Source organism: Microtus pennsylvanicus, chromosome 3 (genome assembly GCF_037038515.1).
Source record: "Microtus pennsylvanicus isolate mMicPen1 chromosome 3, mMicPen1.hap1, whole genome shotgun sequence".
Taxonomy (NCBI): domain Eukaryota; kingdom Metazoa; phylum Chordata; class Mammalia; order Rodentia; family Cricetidae; genus Microtus; species Microtus pennsylvanicus.
The window spans coordinates 61,779,827-61,802,207 of NC_134581.1; the positions used below are offsets into that span (position 1 = coordinate 61,779,827).

The 22,381-nt window shown below is 36.6% G+C and overlaps 1 protein-coding gene across 12 annotated transcripts in view; it reads left to right on the forward strand.

The window, feature by feature from the left end:
- Neo1 (neogenin 1) overlaps positions 1–22,381 on the forward strand; it is a 159,972-nt gene that overhangs the window by 38,729 nt on the left and 98,862 nt on the right. For all 12 annotated transcript variants that reach the window (XM_075965707.1, XM_075965699.1, XM_075965708.1 and 9 more), the window contains exons 2-5: positions 10,236–10,553; positions 15,594–15,872; positions 17,219–17,372; positions 20,533–20,669. In XM_075965707.1, coding sequence (XP_075821822.1) covers positions 10,236–10,553; positions 15,594–15,872; positions 17,219–17,372; positions 20,533–20,669 — 888 coding nt within the window. The remainder of the gene's footprint in view (positions 1–10,235; positions 10,554–15,593; positions 15,873–17,218; positions 17,373–20,532; positions 20,670–22,381) is intronic.

Here is a 22,381-nt window from a genome sequence, read left to right on the forward strand (position 1 = left end):
TAATAGCACAAGTCAAAAACATACTGTAAAAACGAAAAAAGTTAAGTGTATTAATATTAAGTAAATATCTGCAAAATGACATATAAATCAACATAAAATTATTACTTTGTATTCGTACAACCCATGCCTTCTAAAATCTAATGTGTAGCTTTTACTTTTTTACATGTATCTTATGAAGATTAGTTGTAGTTCAAGTGCTTGATGGCTGTATATCACATCCATATTGGATAGTGCACATGTAATAGTTAAGATCTTGGTTCAGCAAATTAATTACTTTGGCCTTTTTTTGTGTGTGTGCCAAAAGGTTTTAAATCAGAACTGGTAATTCTTGCCACTAACAAAGTGGATTGAGAAAATGCTTGTAAAGCCTGAAAGTAGTGGCTGGTGTATAGTGAACATTCAGTAGGTTTTATTATTTTTATATCTTTAGACTTTGTCCATAATTACTGTTGAAGTACCTTTGGATGTTCTTAGAGAATCCCAAATTAGATCCTGGATTCTTTATTTCTGTTTTGTATCTTCTACTTTTGCCTTCAGTTTCTTGCTCTATAAACTTGTGATTAATATGAACATATTTTCTCCAGAAAAAGAGTTTCATGGTTAGAAAAAAACCAAAAGATGATGTGTTTAAGCTAAATTTCGTCTTTGGAAGAATTAGCTGTGCAGAGTGGAGCTGGAATTGCTAAAATATTATGTAGCAAAATAGAAGAGAAAAATCTGTCGCTTCGTAAATATCTGCATATAATTGGTAATATAAATATATTTAGTTGTGTTCTTTCAATGTTGAATTATTTTAATTTTCCAGTTTTTTAATTAAAAATTGAGAACTTAAGACTGAAGTATATAGTGGTACTAAATACAAAAGAATAAGATGAAATGTCACATTGGGAAATGGGATGGGATGTGCTTGATTGGAGATAACATTAAGGTGTAAGAAACTAAGAAGTCACTTGACAGTTTGCAATGAGATAATTTTCTTGTAGTGAAGAAGGTTACACAGAATGCTTTTGTACTCTGCCTTTCCACTGTTGAATTTTGCACTTCTTCCTGCAGAACAGGGGTTTTATTTCTGCTGGTATTAAAATACCGTGTGTTGATATTTTACTCTGGGTACTACAAAATTTACAGCTAGTATGAATCATACAGTTAGATTTGTTGGTATTTGGGAGATGGTGCTTATAACTGAACATAATTCCCTGTGGACAATGTCCTTTCCTAAGATGGTGTTCTATCAAGAGGTGTGAAATAATCTATCACAAAGTGAGGAATAGTCTATTAAGAAGTGAGAACTATTCTATTAAGAAGTGAGAAATTTGTAGAGACCTGGAAATGTAGGAGATACCAGACAGGATCCATTAAGCTTATTTCAACATACTTTGTCTAGTGACTCTGGTCTTAGTAAACCAATACAACATGGACTAAAGTAGATGTAGTGTGAGGAGTGGTGAGAAGTACAGGCCAGTTTTTGTTCAGAGTCATAGCCTCAGGAATATCTCAGAGCCCTCTGCATTGTCAAAGGAAAACTGTTAAAAAATATTGTGTTTCCACCCTCTCTGCTAATGATTGTTAAACAATGAACTGATTTTTTTTAAAAAAACCTGTGAAACCATTTTATATGTACTTAGAGATTTTTACTCCGTTATCCTCCCAACTTGATCCTTCACAGTAACCAGTAGTAACAAACTGACACACTTTCCTACCTTTCTTAATGTTTGTGTAATCACATACTCGTGGAATTGTAATTTACATTCATTGGTAGTATTAATTTTCCACTGAACTGTAGCTCAGCTTTTGCTGGACAGTACTCTAAGTCGCATGGGCTCCATCGAACTACACTGAGTGGATCCAGTCCATCGTGCCACATGTGATGGTTTTATTGGAATATAGCCTCACTCATTTTTTTCTATTAAATATTTTGAACTTTTAAATTCTCTCTTGTATATAAAATCATTTTCTCTAGTAATTGCTTGCCTGCCCTATTTCTGTGTTTTGCAAAAGTTTAATTATGTGTTTTTTAAATTCAAGAAACTTAAAGTTTATCTGTTTTTCCTTTTCTGTGAGGTTTCCTGTTTTTATTTTAAAAATTTGTCTAAACTCCACGATTATTTTTGTTTTTTTCCTAATTTTTTTTCTGTGGTTTTTATTACATACTATATATATCTATATATATATCTGAAATATTTTTTTATGGATACGTTTAGTGACATGCTGTAATATTCGTGATCTTAGACTTTGGTTCTAGTCTTAACCTGTGTGACCTTTGACAATATTTCTGTGTTGCTTTCTTCTGTGAAGTGGAGATGATACTAGGACTATTTCTCACAAATGGGTGATGCAAATGTGTGTTGTGTGAATTCTAATTGGCTTTATTAATAAAACTAAGAGTCATATATCAGGGTAAATGCTGAAAGATCAGAGAAGTAAAGGAGTCAGCCACTAGAGAGACCTTTTACCTTTACCAAATTCTATCTTGCACCCCTAAGAATGGTCAAGATCAAAAACACTGATGACGACTTATGCTGGAGAGAATGTGGGGAAAGGGGAACGCGTCTCCATTGCTGGTGGGAGTGCAAACTGGTACAGCTGCTTTGTATTTTACTATGGCAATTTCTCAGAAAATTAGGAAATAACCTACCTCAAGACCCAGCAGTACCACTTTTGGGTATATATCCAAAGGATGCTCAATCATACCACAAGGACATACACTCAACTATGTTCATAGTAGCATTCTTTATCATAGCCAGCACCTGGAAACAACCAAAATGCCCCTATACCAAAGAATGGATAAGGAAAACGTGGCATGGTTACACAGTGGAGTACTTCACAGCAGAAAAAATAACATCTTGAAATTTTGGGGCAAATGGATGGATCTAGAAAACATCATATTGAGTGAGGTAACCCAGACCCAGAAAGACAAATATCATATGTAGTCACAGATAAGTGGCTTTTAGACATAAAGAAAAAAAAACCCTACAATTCACAATCCTAGAGAACCTAGACAACGAAGAGGACCCTAAGAGAGACATATGGATCTAATCTACGTGGAAAATAGAAAAAGACAAGATCTCCTGAGTAAATTGGGAGCATGGGGACCTTGGGAGAGGATGGAAGGGAGGAGAATGGAGAAAAATATATAGCTCAAGTCTTTCAAGAAATGGAACCAACAATGACAAATGGGTTTTCATAACAAAAGGAAAATCTATGCACACTCAAGGAAACAACTGCACAAAGAGACAGCTTACAAAATGGGAGAAATCTTAGCCACTATACATCTGACACAGGGTTAAAATCTATAATACTCAACTCAAAAACATGATCACCAGTGATCAAAAAACTAAACTCTCTAATCAAAAACTGGTCTAATGAATTAGACCTACAGTTCTCAAAAGATGAAGTTATGAACAAATTATGAACCCAAGAATGTTGCAGTACATCTTCATTTCCAACATTTGAAGCAGAAGCAGGTGGATCTCTGTGAGATCAAGGCCTGTCTAGTATACATATCAAGTTCCACATAGTGAGATCTTGTCTCAAGAGAAAAGAAATTTAAAAATATATAAAAGAACATTTCATATCACAGGCCATTAAGAAACACAAATTTAAAACTACAATAAGATTTTTATCTTACTTCATTAAGAATGGTATTTATTAAGAAAACAAATAATAACAAATGCCATTGAGAATGCAGATAAAAGACACCCTTATACACTGCTGGTGAGAATGTAAACGAGTCCACAGTGTGTTAATATGGAGATCCCTGAAAAGACTAGAAATCTACTTTATGGCTCAAAAAAAATTAAATAAATAAAAATCCTCTGCTTTCTGAACTGTGGTTGCTTAATTACCATAGTTTTAAGACCTGGCACCTAACAGGTGGAGTTTCTTTCTTTCATTTTCTTCTATAAAATTATTTTGCCTTTCTTGAATTTCCCTTTTCTTCTGTGTAATATTTTAGAAACTCATCAGCACTTAGAAAATATCTATCACCAAGTCTTAGCATGGGAGAGAGTGACATACTGCTAATTAGCTAAAGTTAGACTGGAGACTGTGAATTTATTAATATTTTAACCAGTGGGCTTGGCTTTAGAAATTATGTTATGTAATTTAGGGGTGGAGCCTGTCCACTCCATGAGGAGGATATTAGGAATATGATTGAATAAAAAATGCTGTAAAAATATAAATCCCTAGCTAGCAGATCACAAATTGCCTTGAGGTACCGCCCAGGGCACTTCAGAGAGCTCCCAAGGGTATTTCAGACTTTTTGAAGGATAGCAACATTTGCAGAAAACTGTGAATCTTGATTTCAAAATCGTTTTTGATGCCCTACTGTGCTATTTTCATGTGATAGCTGAGGTATCTTTGTGATGCTAGCACTTGGGTGGCTGAGGCAGGAGAATCAGAGTCACCTTCCATTACAAGTTCAGGGTTCAAGACCTGATCATCTTGAAACTTTATCTCAAAAGGGGCGGGGGGTTTGAACTTGAAGGGAGTTATATGTGAATTTTTTTTAACAAAATAAAATAAAAAACAAGACTGAGTTAAAATATAAGCCACTTAAATTGTTGCTGCCATCTTTTGATTTTGTTTGTTTTTCTTATGTAGTCCAGGGCTGGCCTTAGTGGAGGGTGATCTTAAACTTCTGAGCTCTTCTCAAGTGCTGAGATTATGCTTAGTTTATTTTGATATGTTTTTTAATGGTAGAGATTTTGTACTGATGATTTTGAAAATTATGTTTGTGCTTTATATATTAGTATATTTTAAACACTTTTAAACTTGCGTATTTTCACTGTCCTGCTAATAAAGTGGTATCTTTTGAGTTCTATGTTAGATTCAGGTGGTATAATGCAGGTGTAACACACAGGAAGGTAAGAGTACAGTTTACGCTTACCTATTATTTTGTACCTTCTATAGTTCTAGAAAGTTAATGTAGTAGACGTGTTAATAGGACTAACTAAAATAATTTGTTACATTTCAAAAACTGCTAAGTTCATTTCCAGAGGATTTAAGACTTGACACATACATTTCATAGTCCTCATTGTGTGGGAATGGAGACCTGAACCTTTTTTCGGTTTTTGTTTTTTGAGACAGGGTTTCTCTGTAGCTTTGGAACGTGTCCTGGAACTAGAACAGGCTGGCCTTGAACTCACAGAGATCCGCGTGCCTCTGCCTCCCAAGTGCTGGGATTAATGGTGTACACCACCACTGCCTGGCCTGAACCTTTTTTCTAATACTGTCTTGTGGTTCTTGGGAGAAGAGTGAGTAGTTTGGAATTTGCCTAGGTTTCTAAGTGCTAGGAAACTTTTTAAACAGTTGGAAGGTTTCTCTTTATTGTTTTTCCTACTACCGTCCTATTTTTTTTTTTTTTGAAAATCACTTTATTTTTTATTTTTATTTTTTTTGGTTTTTTTTGAGACAAGGTTTCTCTGTGGTTTTTTTTTTAACATTTTTTTATTGATAAAAGAATAAAGAAAAAAAAAACAAATTTCCACCTCCTCCCAGCCTCCCCTTTCCCTCCCCCTCCTCCCACTCTTCTCCCTCTCCTCCCACTCTTCTCCCCCTCCTCCCACCCCTCTCCCCTTCCCCCCACTCCTCTCCCCCTCTCTCTCCAGTCCAAAGAGCAGTCAGGGTTCCCTGCCCTGTGGTAAGTCCTAGGTCCTCCCCCCTCCGTCCATATCTAGGAAGGTGAACATCCAGACTGGCTAGGCTCCCACTAAGCCAGCAGATTGCGTAGGATCAAAACTGCGTGCCATTGTCCTTGGCGTCTCATCAGCCCTCATTGTTCGTCATGATCAGAGAGTTCAGTTTTATCCCATGCTTTTTTTGGTAATAGTCCAGCTGGCCTTGGTGAGCTCCCAGTAGATCAGCTCCACTGTCTCAGTGGGTGGGTGCACCCCTCGTGGTCCCGACTTCTTTGCTCATGTTCTCCCTCCTTCTGCTCCTCATTGGGACCTTGGGAGCTCAGTCCAGTGCTCCAGTGTGGGTCTCTGTCTCTATCTCCATCCCTCGCCAGATGAAAGTTCTAAGATGATATGCAAGATATTCGTCAGTATTGCGCTAGGATGGGGTCATTTCAGGTTCCCTATCCTCAGCTGCCCAAGGAACTAACTGGGGACCTCAGCTTGGGCTCCTGGGGGCCCCTCTAGGGTCAATTCTCCTGCCCACCCTAAAGTGGGTCCCTTAACTAAGGATTGTGGTTCCGTGCTCCCCTATCCAACCTTCCTTTATCCCGATCCTCCTATTTCCCCAAGTCCCCCCTCCTTCCCTTCTACCTTTTCTCTCCCCATCTCCCCTTACCCCCTTCCCACCCCACCCCCAAGATCCCACTTTTCTCCCCGGCAATTTTGTCTACTTCCCTTATCCAAGAGGATAACGATATGTTTTTCCTTGTGTTCACCTTCTTACTTAGCTTCTTTAGGTTCGCCAATTGTAGGTTCTGTGCCCCCTATTTATGGCTAGAAACCAATTATGAGTGAGTACATCCCATGTTCTTCTTTTTGGGTCTGGGATACCTCACTCAGGATAGTGTTTTCTATTTCCATCCATTTGCATGCAAAATTCGAGAAGTCATTGTTTTTTACCGCAGCGTAGTACTCTAGTGTGTATATATTCCATACTTTCTTCATCCATTCTTCCATTGAAGGGCATCTAGGTTGTTTCCAGGTTCTGGCTATTACAAATAATACTGCTATGAACATAGTTGAACAAATGCTTTTGACATGTGATAGAGCATCTCTTGGGTAAATTCCCAAGAGTGGTATTGCTGGGTCCAGGGGTAGGTTGATCCCGAATTTCCTGAGAAACCGAAACACTGACTTCCACAGTGGTTGCACAAGATTGCATTCCCACCAGCAATGGATGAGGGTACCCCTTCCTCCACAGCCTCTCCAGCAAAGGCTGTCCTTGTTGTTTTTGACTTTAGCCATTCTGACAGGTGTAAGATGGTATCTCAAAGTTGTTTTGATTTGCATTTCCCTGATTGCTAAGGAAATTGAGCACGACCTTAAGTATCTTTTGGCCATTTGAAGTTCTTCTGTTGAGAATTCTCTGTTCAGTTCAGTGCCCCATTTTTTAATTGGGTTAATTAGAATTTTAAAGTCTAGTTTCTTGAGTTCTCTATATATTTTGGAGATCAGACCTTTGTCTGTTGCGGGGTTGGTGAAGATCTTCTCCCAGTCAGTAGGTTCCCTTTGTGTCTTAGTGACAGTGTCCTTTGCTTTACAGAAGCTTCTCAGTTTTAGTAGGTCCCATTTATTCAATGTTGCCCTTAATGCCTGTGCTTCTGGGGTTATACCTAAGAAGCGATCACCTGTGCCCATCTGTTGTAGGGTATTTCCCACTTTCTCTTCTATCAGGTTCAGTGTTTTCGGGCTGATAATGAGGTCTTTAATCCATTTGGACTTGAGTTTTGTGCACGGTGATAGATATGGGTCTATTTTCATTCTTCTACAGGTTGACATCCAGTTGTGCCAGCACCATTTGCTGAAGATGCTTTCTTTCTTCCATTGTATACTTTTAGCTCCTTTATCGAAAATGAGGTGTTCATAGGTTTGTGGGGTAAAATCCGGGTCTTCTATACGATTCCATTGGTCGACTTCTCTGTTTTTATGCCAGTACCACCCTGTTTTCATTACTGTAGCTCTGTAATAGAGTTTGAAGTCAGGGATGGTAATGCCTCCAGAAGATCCTTTATTGTATAGGATTGTTTTGGCTATCCTGGGTTTTTTGTTTTTCCATATAAAGTTGATTATTGTCCTCTCCAGATCTGTAAAGAATTTTGATGGGATCTTGATGGGGATTGCATTGAATCTATAAATTGCCTTAGGTAGAATTGCCATTTTTACTATGTTGATCCTCCGAATCCAAGAGCAAGGGATGTCCATCCATTTTTTGGTATCTTCATCAATTTCTTTCTTCAATGCCTTAAAGTTCTTGTCAAATAGATCTTTCACTTCCTTGGTTAGGTTTACCCCAAGATATTTTATGCTGTTTGTGGCTATCGTGAATGGAGAAGCTTCTCTGATTTCCCTCTCTGCTTCCATATCCTTTGTGTATAAGAGGGCGACTGATTTTTTGGAGTTGATCTTGTATCCTGCCACATTACTAAAGCTGTTTATCAGCTGTAAAAGTTCTTTGGTGGAGTTTTGGGGGTCGCTTATGTACACTATCATATCATCTGCGAATAACGAAAGTTTAACTTCTTCCTTTCCAATTCGAATCCCCTTGATCCCATTATGTTGTCTTATTGCTATTGCTAGAACTTCCAGCACTATATTGAAGAGGTATGGCGAAAGTGGACAGCCTTGTCGTGTTCCTGAGTTAAGCGTCCTATTTCATATTTATTTAGAACCAGTCATTCATAAAACAGGGTTGATGTGTCTTAAATTCACAATATTATTTGTAAATATCGGTCTTAGTGTCGTTGTTTCAGTTAGACATTGCTGTAGATGAAGCCTGATTATAGCTTGAGTTGTTTACATACCAATTGGACTTTTTTTTTAAAAAAATAAAAAGCAAAGCTTTATCTGCCCAAGTTTATAGCAAATGTTCTTTTGGTCATTTTTTTTCTTCATATGTTTAAAGTATCAGCCAAAGACTTAAAAGATTAAACTGAATTCTGTGCTCTTTGCATCAAAATGAGTTCTTGATGAAAATTAAATGTAGAAAATGAAATCACGAATGTAACAAAGTAGAATAAAGCTAACAAAAATTTGATAGCGGCTGAAGAGATGACTTAGTGCTTAAGAACTCAGGTTTGGTTCCCAGCACTGACATAGTAGCTCACAACCAACTATAACTCTGCAGGTGATATGATTCCCTCTTTTGACCTCTGTGGGCAGAGTGCACATACATGCAGCAAAACACTTATACACATAAAATAAACCTAAAAAGTATTTTAAACATTTAATACTCTTAAGAAAACTTGGCTAAGAATAACAATTTTATGTAGTTTAAAATATTACTTAGAAAATTACTTGGGTGTGTGCATGCACAGTGTGTGTGTGTGTGTGTGTGTGTGTGTGTGTGTGTGAGAGAGAGAGAGAGAGAGAGAGAGAGAGAGAGAGAGAGAGAGAGAGAGAGAGAGAGAGAGAGATAAATGTACCCATCCCTGCATAGGCTTGAGATCAGAGGCCAACATTGGGTATCTTTCTCTATTACTGTCTGCCTTAGTTTGTAAGACAGGATTATTTACACTGAACCTAGATTTGGCTAGACTGGCTGGCACACAAGTTTCTGGGAACCACTGGCATGCTTTGCATTGCCCTGCTTTCATGTAGACACTGGGGATCTGAGCTTAATTGCTTGTGCAGCAAGCAAGTTCTTTACCCATTGAGCCATCTTTACAGTCCAAGAAAAATTCTTATAACAAAATTATAAAGTCAGATAGCAAGGGAAATATTTGGAAATGTGATTGTCATCATTAGTTGTTGCTTTTAAGTCAAGAGGTTGAATACCCTACTAGGAAAATGTGCAAAATGTTTATCAAATTTAGGAATAGAGTATAAGTAACTAATGCAAGAGATACTTTATTTGTAAGAAGTTTTTCTCCCTCTTTCTTTCGCTTTTCTGAGACAGGGTTTCTCTGTGTAGTCCTGCCTGTCCTTGAACTCAATAGAGATCCACCTGCCTCTGCCTTCTGAGTGCTAGGATTGAAGCCCCACCACTCAGTAAATAATTTATTTTTATTTTATGTGCCTTTGTGTTTTGCCTGCATTTATGTCTGTGTGTGGGTGTCAGATTTTGGAGATACAGTTGTTAGCTGATATGTGGGTGCTGGGAATTGAACCTGGGTGGAGCAGTCAGTGCTCTTAACCACTGAGTCATCTCTCCACTCAAAGAAATTATTTTTTGGTTTTTGTTTTATTTTTGTTTGTTTTTTGAGACAGTTTTTCTGTGTAACCCTCGCTATCCTGAAACTTGCCCTGTAAACCAGGCTGGCCTCGAATTTACAGAGCTCCTCCTATCTCTGCCTTCCCAGTCCTGGGATTAAAGGTGTGTGCCACCATCCTCAATTTAAACTTTTATTAGCAACTTATGCTATCTAGTAAAGCTGGTCTCAGGTTTTTCTTTTTCTAAATGAATCATTTGGTTTCTTAGTAAATTTTATTTATCAGGCATTTATAGTGTATTGTATTAAAAAAAACCAATCATCTGAGAATAATCTTTCAATATGTTGTTTATTCTTACAGAAATAACAAATTTTTATTCAGCTTGTCTTTTTTAAATTTTTTTTGTAGGAGCCAGTGTTCGAACATTCACTCCATTTTATTTTCTGGTGGAGCCAGTGGATACGCTCTCAGTTAGAGGCTCTTCTGTTATATTAAACTGCTCAGCATATTCTGAACCTGCTCCAAAAATTGAATGGAAGAAAGATGGAACTTTTTTAAACTTAGTATCAGATGATCGCCGCCAGCTTCTCCCAGATGGATCTTTATTCATCAGCAATGTGGTGCATTCCAAACACAATAAGCCCGATGAAGGTTTCTACCAGTGTGTAGCCACTGTTGATAATCTTGGAACTATCGTCAGCAGAACAGCCAAGCTCACAGTAGCAGGTAAGTCCTACTAAGTGATTTACCTAGACTTTCTATTTTAATAAGGTCTAAATAAAACAGTATGCTGTAGTTCTCACTTAATTCATAATAGGTCATTTAGCATGTCAGTTATGCATGTACCCTTTTTATGGACTACACTCATGTGCTTAGGATTATGCAGAATAAACTAGCACTTTTCTGCTTGTCTGAAGGTTCACAGTTGCTATGAGAATGGCTAAGCAGTTTTTTCTTCTTAACTTGTAATGAAAAAGGTAGTTTTATATTGGAAAATTGGTGGCTTTAAAGCCTACTCATCATAACACTGTGGCTTAGTAAAACTTTAGTGAAGCCAGAATCCTGGTTCCTAGTGGTGAGGTAGTGAACAGCAAAGAGAAAAAGAGATATGAATATGAATAAGAGGACGTAAAAGAGATGTTTAGCGCATAAATGGTAAGCAGAAGCCTGGACTAAGTGATGTTAGAGAGGAAGTCAGTACATTAAATTTTAGGGAATGGACAATATTTATTTAGAAATCTATAGTGTCATTAATATATCAGTATAGAAGGCAGAGTGAAAGCAGAAGTTGTAAAAAGAGAATATTAACTCATTTTCAATAGTCTCTGTTTAAATGATGTCAAATGTGGAGAAATTAAGGCTCAAGAGAAATAGGATGTATTTCCCAAATACTTCATGCCTGCTTTAGAGTAGACACTAGCATTCTCTAGATAGGGTTTCTTTACTTGAGTACCAAGTGAAGCAGTTTTGTGGAGGGCTGTGTTCTTTACTCACCTTGGTCAATTGCAGGTGTGTGAGGATAGAACCGGACAGTTTTAGTCATCTCCTGCTCCTTCTCACTATAAAATGAAAGGGTCATTTGACAAACCCAGGGGTCATGACCAACAGGTTGAGAACCACTTTCACAGGGTCACCTAAGACCATTGGAAAACACAGATCTTTACTTTACAATTCATAACAATAGCAAAATTACAGTTATGAAATAGCAACAAAAATAATTTTACGGTTGGGGTCACCACAACGTGAGGAACCATATTGAAGGGTTGCTGAAGTGTTAGAAAGTTTGAGAACCCCGACTTAGAGAATTTTGGCCCTTTTGTCTTTGGAGTCAAATACTCAAAATTTAATTTGGGTATGACCTAATGCTATAGTAATCATCCACAATCACAGATTGAGGGTGGAAAAAAATAAAAGTAGGGGGTCACAATTTAACCCTATGCGATAATTGTCTTTTTCACTTCTCTTTTCTCCTCCTCCCCCATTCTTTCTACAATGTGTAAAATAAGTAAATTGGTGTAGTGACTTCCTTGATAATTCATTCAGGCCAAGCTTCTGCTTGTCATTTATGCTCTTACATCTCTTTTCTGGCCTCTTACTCTTATTTCCTTTCTCTTTGCTGTCCTCTAGACCCCACCACCAAAACCATTGTATTCTGCCTCCTGGTTTTTCTGTATTGGTCCAGTTTCTCTTTCCTGAGATGACCCTTGACTTTACTTACCCCAGGCTATACCTGCTCCACTGCCACCTCATCCTCTCCTTCACGTCCAGTCTCCACTCTGGGATCAGAGCACTTTCACCATTCTGTCTTACAGTTCCTTACAATGTTAGGCAGAATTGAGAACATTCATCCACACAACAGTGTACCTGACTACTATTCATAATAAACAAAAGGTGGAAATAACCCAAATGTCCACCAGATGAGGAATAGATAATCAAAATAGGAAATTTCCAAATAGTGGAATGTTCTTCACCATTAAAAAGGACTGAAGTCATAAATGGCTATGCACTGTTCATGCTCATATATACAAAGTGCCCAGAGCGTGTAGAAAAGAAAATAGATTGGTTGGTTTCTTAGGGTTAAGTACCTGACAGCAAGTGGGAAATGAGTAGTTTCTTTAGGGGATGCTAACGGTGTTAGGTTATGGAGATGTTGACATAACTCTGTTCATATTGAGTTTTCAAGTGTGAAACATCATGGTTTATAAATTTATTTATTTAAAAACGTTCTCAAAAATCATTTAAAAAAGATACTGCCAGCTTTGACACTTTAAAAGACTGCAGATATTTTTGGTTGCAAGCAGAGCTACTTCTAGTCATGGCCAGAAAGCAAGGAAGTTTTTGAGATTATTAAAGAGGTAGTTCGTAGATTTAAATACAAGGCTTCTTTTCTCTGAGCTCTTCTCATTTCTGCACAAATGACATTTCTGTTGTTTTGCCTGGAGAGTAGCCTGGCTGTGTGTGTGTTGTACGCTCAGAGGTTAGGAAATGGCATGCTCTAAATACAGACAGTGTTGATCCATCCTTGCCAATTCTATGTCTCACTCCCACTCTTTTTTCTCCTGCACTTCTCCAGAGGCAGCTGGAGCACAGGAAGCTAAGGCAGTCTTTGCCTTGATATGTCACTTACTAGTGTATCCATCTGCTTTTCCTATTCAGAAACTTTTTGAAATTTTTTTGTCTGACAAATCCCCATATGTTGTTATGGCCTTATGCTTTTTAAAATTACTCATTTTCACAAGACCTTAGAGGGAGTAGTTTTTATTTTTTATTTTTTAAAAAGCAAACTAGAAGACAATTCTTTATTAGGTTCTACCTACCTAACTTTATTAGATTCTGTGTTGTCTTTGTTACCTTTTCCATGATGTTTTTGTTTGTTTCTGTACCAAATAGATATTTGGACTACTTTATCTTTCTTTCCTTTGAAAATCTCCATAACATAAAATCAAAGAAAATACATAGGGGTACTAGAAAACTTGGATGTTATTATTTGACTAACTCACCATCGTAAAAGTAAAAAGCCTAGAATAATTGTTCAAAATTTATTTTCTATTCTTTACAGAAACATTTTGTTGTGTTATGAGCACATGAGAGTTACCTTTCAGATATTGTTAGTACTCATAGCTACTTGAGTGTTTATATACCAGGCAGTATATACCATATGAACTACTTAGACTAACATTTTTAACCACTCTGTGTGGTCTGTTAATCTTCATATAACTGATGAAGAAACTGAGGCTTAGAATCAGTAACTTACCAACTTTACATAACCATGAAAGGTAGAATTAATTTAAATTCAAGATTGAGACTCCAGTGGCTAACTAATGCTCGTAACCATTATGTTCTGTGGCATTTATAGAATATTTAAAACTACAACTATTTCAAACTTAAAGAACTTAAAAAACTTAAAGATGGAACCAAAAAATCTCATGTGCATTCACAAGTCTTCGTATGCCTTCCAGATCCCCAGGTAGCATTTTTCAACATCTACTTTACCATCCTTTCATTAATTAGTTTTGCAATGCTGTGATAAAAAATGGAAAGGATTTATTTCTACTTACAACTCTAAGGTCACATTCTATCAGGAGGGAGTCAGGGTAGGGAACTCAAGCAGTGCAGGAACTTGGAGGCAGGAACTGATGCAGAGGCCATGGAGAGTACTGCATACTGGCTTGCTGTCCATTACTCGTTTGGCCTGCTTTCTTATTGCACCCAGGACCACCTGTCAAGGGATAGCACCACCTACTCCCTGCAAAGGTGGGCCCTACCACATCAATCATCAGACGGTACCTCACAGACCTGCTGACAGGGCAGTCTTAGGGAGGCTTTTTCTCAGTTGTGGTTCCCTCTTCTCTGGTAATTCTTTCTTGTGCCAGTTGGACACAAAACTACACAACACATTATTCAAATGCACATTATTCAAATACTATTAAGAATAGTAAGCAACAAACATGTTGTATTTGCCTGAATGTGTTAAGTCTGCATTCTGAAAACAAGGACATTCTCCTAAATAACCACAGATTTTCATTAGAATTAAGAAATTAATGTAATACTGTCATTTAATTTAGATTTCACAGATCATAGAAAAATAAAAGGGCAGAAACCCTCCTTTCTGGTGTAAGATTACATGTGTCATTTTATAATTATATCCTTATACTCATTTGATATACAATAGGACCTCAGGTTTTCCTTGTCTGATTTTGAGTTTAATTTCCTACTATGAGAAGATTGAGATTTTGCATTTTGGGGAGAAATACTATGGAAGTAGTTTAATGTTTTCAGTGTGATGTACCAAAGTATTGTACTGTTTTGTTGTTAATGATGTTTGGTTTATTACTTAAGATGATCGTGTAGTATTTCTCCACTTCAAAATAAAGTATGCTTTTATAATTAATAGTATTTTGGGAAGAAGTATTTTAGCATTTTATAAGTTTGTTGTGCCTCATCAGTTTTCACTAATAGTTGTAACATTACTGAAAGATTGTTGCCTGAATCAATTATTTTAAGATAGTGGTTGGCAAATGGCTATTGTTCCTAGTTCTGTCATCTTTATGTAGTAGGTCTTTTCCTTCTAAACCACTGTTTGTTGATATTAGTGCAAGTCAACAGATTGTTATTTATGGATTGATAATGTGTTGGTGTCATTATTTCAGAAACTCTTTTCAATCTTGATTACTGCGCTAAATAGCTTTTTCTTATATATTTTAAGGTTAAAACTTCATCTAATGACCTATTTTACCTGTCCCATAGAATCAGCCTCCACTTTAGGACATTGGTTCCTTGCAGTGGAGAATGATATTTAGAAGTCAAAATAAAGTCACCATTTGGCCTGTTAGAGAAGTGACATAGATTTAGGACTAGGGAATATGTAAGTGGTATATGTGTGTGTTTGAATATTAATGTAAGTTCATTATCTATATAAAATGTATATTTATCCATGCCTTTATAGCTGTGTAGTTCTATATCTATAGTCAGATAATCTATAAGTCTATATTGATACCTTCATCATGGAATATGATATAGCATTTATTTTATACTTATCCTTTTTTTACATCACACTTTGCTTTTCCAGCTGTGAGGAATCTGACTCAGGGTATCTTAATAAAGCAGTTATTTATTTGCTGTATCTCAGTATCTAGTTAAATTTTTGATCTATGGACTTTTGGTCCTGATGACAGCAGATGTTGTAGTCACATGAGCTGACTTGGTGCTAGCCTGTATGACTATAGACTAATATTTAATGATTTTTTATTTTCCTTTATTGTCAAGGTCTTCCGAGATTTACCAGCCAACCAGAACCTTCCTCTTCAGTATATGCTGGAAACAGTGCAATTCTGAATTGTGAAGTTAATGCAGATTTAATCCCATTTGTAAGGTGGGAACAGAATAGACAGCCTCTTCTTCTGGATGACAGGATTGTCAAACTTCCAAGTGGAACACTGGTTATCAGCAACGTGACTGAAGGAGATGGAGGACTCTACCGCTGCATAGTTGAAAGTGGTGGGCCACCAAAGTATAGTGATGAAGCTGAATTGAAAGTCCTTCAAGGTATTAACCCATTGTCAGAACTGTTGGTTTTGTGTTTAATGGATAAAGTTGTTCTGCTATAATTTTTTAATACATATCATTAAAATGTGGGAGTTATTGCTATTAATATAGTCATTTCAATTTCTTTTAAAGAGATAAAATGGGGGAAATGCCATCAAAATCTACTGTTCATAAAGACAGGTGTAGTAGTGCACACCTTTAATCCTAGCACTCAGGAGGCAGAGGCAGGTGAGTCTCTGTGAGTTCGAGGCCAGACTGGTCTACATACTGAGTTTCAGGATAGCCAGAGCATAGCCAGAGCTTCATTGTTAGACTGTGTCTTGAAAAAAAAAAAAGCAAACCTCACTGTTTAGTTAATGTATTATTAAAATTTTATTAAAAGCTGGGTGTAGTGACAGTGTAGGAGGTAGAGGCAGGATGATCTCTGAGTTTCAGGCCAGCCAGGGTTATGTAGAGAGACCCTGTCTTAAAAACTCTAGCAAAACAAAATTAACCAAAATAAAATAAAAATGAAAATTTATCAGGATAGCTGTGCATAGTGGCATATGTCTATAATCCCAGCATTTGAGGAGCTGTGGCAGGATGACCTTGAACCAGTAGAGACAGGAGTTACATCTCTACCTGAGAATGATCTTTCTCTCCAAAATTCTATATTAATAAAACCCTATTAAGTAGAGCACTTATCTTGTCAGTAGGAGTGTGGCCATGTCATATGTCAGCAAGAGCACAACTCTAAAGCATGAGCATAGGTAGATACACAGATATCATAATTTAGATAGTTCTTACATTTTACAAAATCAAAGAATTGATAGATTAAATTTCTTTTTTATTTTTTTAAGACAGGGTCTCATTATGTAGCCCTAGTAGACCTGGAACTCCCTATGTAAACCAGGCTGGCCTCAACTCAGAGATTCTCCTACCTCTGCTTCCTGAGATTAAGGACATGCATCACCATGACAGACTTGACAGACTAATTTAAAGAGATGAAAACTTAAACTTAGAAATAATAGACATAAGAAAGGAAAGGAGACTCACTGCTTTTTGTACCCCTCACGCGGTGTTGTATAGATCTATGCCATGTTTTGCTCATTTGACCAGAAAGTACTGTGTAAGTGGGAACTGTCACTTACATATCTTTAAGATCCCCAAGTAGCATATAGTACAATATTTTGCATATTGAATGTATTTGGGAAATGTTTACTGGTTGAGATGTAATTTTCTTATATTTTGCTTATTTTGTCACATAACGCCACACAAACTGATTAGGAATCGGCTGTTCTTCATGAGTAAAGTTGTGAGGTGCTTTGTCTTTTATTTAATCATTCTTTCATTTAAATTTACTTTAGGTCCTGAGGAAATACCAAACTTGGTGTTTTTGATGCGACCATCTTCTGTGATCAGAGTTACTGGTCAGAGTGCAGTGTTGCCATGTGTTGCTTCAGGACTTCCTTCTCCAGTTATTAGATGGATGAAAAATGAGGAAGTGCTTGACACAGAAAGGTAAATACTGCCTGCCTAAGAGCCCTTCATAGCCTTATCTAGAGACTTGGTCTAATCCTATTTGGAAGTATCAATACATTAAAAAAAAAAAACTACTTTGTTTAAGCATATTGAAGTTTTCATGTCTTCTTTGAAATGTGCTTATATGCTGTATCTAACAGTGTTTACAGAAAAGGCATGCTTTCAGAATAGTGAGGATTGTTGTTGTTAAGCTTTATCATACTGAGCTTACTGGGTCTCATTCCCTAAATTGTTACATGAGCTGCCAGACCTCACCAGGATGAGTCTTTTTTCCTCTTACATGCACTATGAAAGTTTCTCCCTTTGCTCAAACAGTGTAAGTAAACAATTTCCTTTTTTCTAAGTTCTGTCATTAGAGGCAGTCACCACACCTGGCTTTGTATTGCTTTCTAAAGTTCTACGAAGCCGTATGCTGTGTTTACAAGTTATATATCTTCTATAAGAACCGTCTCTGTTACTGCTCTTCATCTTCTGCATCCCTTGTCTCTTCCTTTAGAAATAGGTAATTTTTTTAGTTGTATTCTCTCAAAAACACTGGTTCAATACTTAGGTGTTTTGTTTCTAAAACATAACTGTTAACAAGCATTGTAAATTTACAGGCATCCCTGACCTCTGCCCATTAGGTGCCCAAAGCAGTTTCAAATTATGATGATCCAAAGCATGTCTCTCGAAGAACAAAATCATCCCTAGTTGAAAATGACTCTTTCAAAGCAGTGCATTTCCAGTATAAATGTAATATATACCTCAGATGTAAGTTAATGTTTTCTGATAGCCATGACAAAGCAATATGTATGTATGCAGTACTATTACAGTAATATTTTGTGTTGGATACTACTTAGAGTGAAATGTAGTTTATCATACCACAGCTTTATGAAGGTATAAGCAAGATACAGAATTATTTTTATGTAATGAATAGAAGTGGGGCATTTTGTGCATCACCCCCCACAGTAAGAATTCAACAAATTATTATTAAATGCGATTCGAGATACATTCATAGGTCTAAGAACCAAGCAGTAACGTGGTTTTTTTTGTTTTTTTGTTTTTTTGTTTTGCTTTTAGAGTGGAAGAATGAGATAGTTATAGACATATAAAGTGTCATGTTATAGACATATAAAGTGTCATGTTGGAATAAGTACTCTGAGAAAACTCAAGATGTAGTATTCAAGGGATTACAGAGGCAGAATGGGGTTGATATTGTAAATGGAGTGGTATAGTATTGTTCTCATAGAAAGGTAATTCTCAGGGTGGAGTCTAAGTGGGCCATTACAAACAAATCATGATAGGAAAGTTACGTATCTTCCCAGTTTTATTTGAAGTTTGTTTTTGAGAGCAAACGTTTTTTAAACCAATGTTAATATAATATGTTTAAGAATATTTCTATGAATTTTAAGGCTAAACCAGGAAACCAGGAGACTTTGAAAAACAATTGAATGTTTCTCTGCTTCTAGTTCTCTAGGTACCAAAATACTCAAAAGATTATGTATAGGAAAGTCTGAGAAACACTGCCTTGTTGTGTCACTGTCTCAGAGAGCTTCAGGAGATTACCAGTGTCAGCTTGTTGACGTTGGCTTCTCCAGATCCTCACAGTGTTTGGTACATATCTGGGGAGGCAAAATGTCCCACAATGTATTTTGTCTGAATTATTGAATATAATGTGAGAAAATAGAAGTAGGTAATAGAACACAGGAGTCCTTCTGGTTCAATGTGGGTAATTATGCATACTGTCTTTGTTTTTGCCAGGACCTTAGAAGAATTGTGAGTAGACTATAAATTTTTTAGATTTCAGATTTGAGATTTGCAATTAAAGGTGGAAAATGTCTAGAAATCTCAATAGTGCTGGGCTGTCTAGAAAAACAAAGTGTCCTAAGCATTAGGCATCTTTATTACATCTTTGAAAACAAACACATAAAAACATAGGTTGCTTTTTAAAAAATGTCTAAGAATTAATAGCATTTATTTAATTTTGTTCATATATGTGTAGATAAAAAAAGCAAATAGGATAAGGGTGGTGGCAATGGTTCTGTTTTGAAAAGGATCCAGAACATATGAGTAGCAGCAAACAAAATGTAATTTAGTGATCAAATAATTCCTAATTTTAGGGAATGATAGGTCTGAGTCCAGGTGCAAAGGAACAGGTAATAGTTATAAAAGCACATGGTTAACATGCTACAGGTGATGGTAAGATAAAAAATTAGAGTTTTCTTTTCTCCCTTTTTTTTTGTAATGACTGGCTCATACTTAAAGGATCATCCAAGTATAGCAGTTTCTTCAGAGTTCAAGACTTCATTTTTAGTTAACATCAACCTGAAATAATAATGAAATAGAAATGGTGGCTTTAATTATGTACTTGTAGAATTATATTCCTGGTTAATGTCTTTACCTATTGATCTAGTTTGTAATTCTCCAGATTAACTAAACTTTTTAACTTTATAAAAATCGGAGAATATTGGTTTGTAATTTCCTCTGTGTTACAGGATTATCTTAGTTTTTATATCTCTGTAGATTTATGAAAGTATTAAACATTCTTGTTGTAAATAGAGTTGATGGATGGTGACTGATTTGTGTCCAGGACCACACCTAGGGAGCTGCTCAATGGCAATTATCCTTTTCTTTTCCTTCCTGTCTTTTTTTACCTCCCCTCTCCCCCGTTTCCTAGCCAAGCCACCAAAGGAAATTTTTCATTCCACGTCACTGCCTCATGACTTTCTGTTTGATCTGACATTTTCCTTTTTTTATTTTTATGTCTATTAGTAATATCAGTGTGACACAGCTGTGGTGAAGTTGGATCTGAGGATTGGTTGCAGACTCTAAAATACATAATTTCCAAAAAATTGGGCAGAATGTCTAGACAGGAATAGGCTGAAAGAAGTTACATTGGTCATAAAAGTGATAACTCTTTGGGAATAGCTAGAAGTGCCAGAGATTGTGACATTTATTTATGCATACAAAATATGTGGTATTCATGCATACAAAATATAAGAGAAATGAAAATTAAATTCTGATTTTTTTGTTAATCTTAGACATTTGTAGCCATCATCATAGCAATACTGTCCAGTTGTTTTTTCTGTTATTATGTGAAGACCCTCTCGGATATTATTTCCCTCATGCTAAAATATATCATTTTGTCTGTTTAATCCAGCTCTGAAAGGTTGGTCTTGCTAGCAGGAGGTAGTTTGGAGATTACTGACATCACTGAGGATGATGCTGGGACTTATTTTTGTATAGCTGATAATGGAAATAAGACAATTGAAGCTCAGGCAGAGCTTACTGTGCAAGGTATGTAAATATTTACTGTGTAATTAAAAATATTGTGTACTTTCTAGGTCTACTGATTATTTAACAGTAATATGAGAAAGGGAATACAGCATATAGTTAAAACACAAACTTCTGGACTACATCACTTGGGTTCAAATTTTGATCTTATATTTCCCAAATATGACAATAGGAATTTTCTTTTCATGTATATGTGGTGTGTGTGTGTGTATTCACATGTGTGTGCGCACATGCTCACCTGTGTTTGGATATATATGTTGGAGGAATTCATGTGGAAATCTGAGAATGATAACAGGAATCTTCATCATATTCTTTGAGGCAGAGTCCCTTAGTCAAACCCAGAGCTTGCTGATAAAGTTATTCTTGTTATCCAGCTTTCTCTGGGGCTACCTGTCTCTGCCTTCCAAGGTGAATTGCCTCGTTTACTTGGCATTTGGAGATCTAAATTCTCATCCTCTTACTTCCATAAAAAGTGCTCTAGCTGCTGAGTCGTTATTGCCTCTACTCCAATTACAACACATTTATATAACCTTCTTGAACTCCATTTTCATCACCTGTACAATGGAAAATAAGAGTACTTACTTTGTTGAGATTATCTTGAAGTTTAAGAGCTAATCCTTAAAAAGTTCCCAGCTCAGTGTTAGTTATTGGGGTGTTTTTTTCTCTTTTTCATTTTTTGTTTGTTTGTTTTGGTTTTTGGGTTTTTGAGACAGGGTTTTGCTGTAGTTTTAGAGCCTGTCCTGGAACTAGCTCTTATAGACCAGGCTGGCCTTGAACTCACAGAGAACCACCTGCCTCTGCCTCCCAAGTGCTGGGATTAAAGGCGCGTGCCACCACCACCGGCCTAGTTACTGGTTTTTATGGTTGTAATAGTATTGGTGGTGGAGGTGGTAACGATATGGTCAAAGAGGAAGGTGTGATTTGGGGCATATACAAGGTTCTGTACTTTTTTATTGTCTCAGGACATTTTCCTAAAGATGTCTGTTCTCTGTTCCCGAACCATGTCTCTGAGCATTTATGTTCCTTCTTTGGGACAAATATTCAGGCTAGAAGGATTGCATGATGTCTTTCCATGGCTCGTCACTTGATGGTTTGGTCCTTCTCTTCTAAACTGATACAGCACCTCTACAAGAATAGTTATTTTTCCCTTTTCTCTATACTCCCACTTCTCCTTTTTAGGTTACCTGATTTAGAAGTCAGGGAAGATAAATGTGGCATATGCACAAACCTCTTCCTTATCCCTGTCTGCCCTGCATTTTTCCATTTAGAAAAGTATTTTCAGAGTGCTGATTCTCTTTTCTGATTTGTCTATGCTGTCACTAATATTGTTTCCAATAAAACTCATTGGATTGTCTCTGTAAATTTTAGAGAAGTCCAGCCCTGCTTGTATGTGTAGCTTCCTTCTGGCTGGTACCAGGCTTCAGTGTGAACTTCCTGGAGAAATTCTGTCTCTGGGTGGCCATTATTTGCTAGGCTGGTAGTAAAAGAGAACTATACAAATATCTGTCTTTAGAATATTTTTTGTCCTGCTAGGACAGTTACAGATTTTTAAAATATAAAAGTGGGAATTCAGCTCTAAGGCAGGGAAAGAAATATGTAGTGTTATAAGAATAGTAGACTTTTCAAGTGGAAGAAAATGAAGAGTCTAAATGTACAAAGACAAAGAATAAATAGAATCATGTTTGGTATTATCTTTGATAGAAGATAAGAAAAAC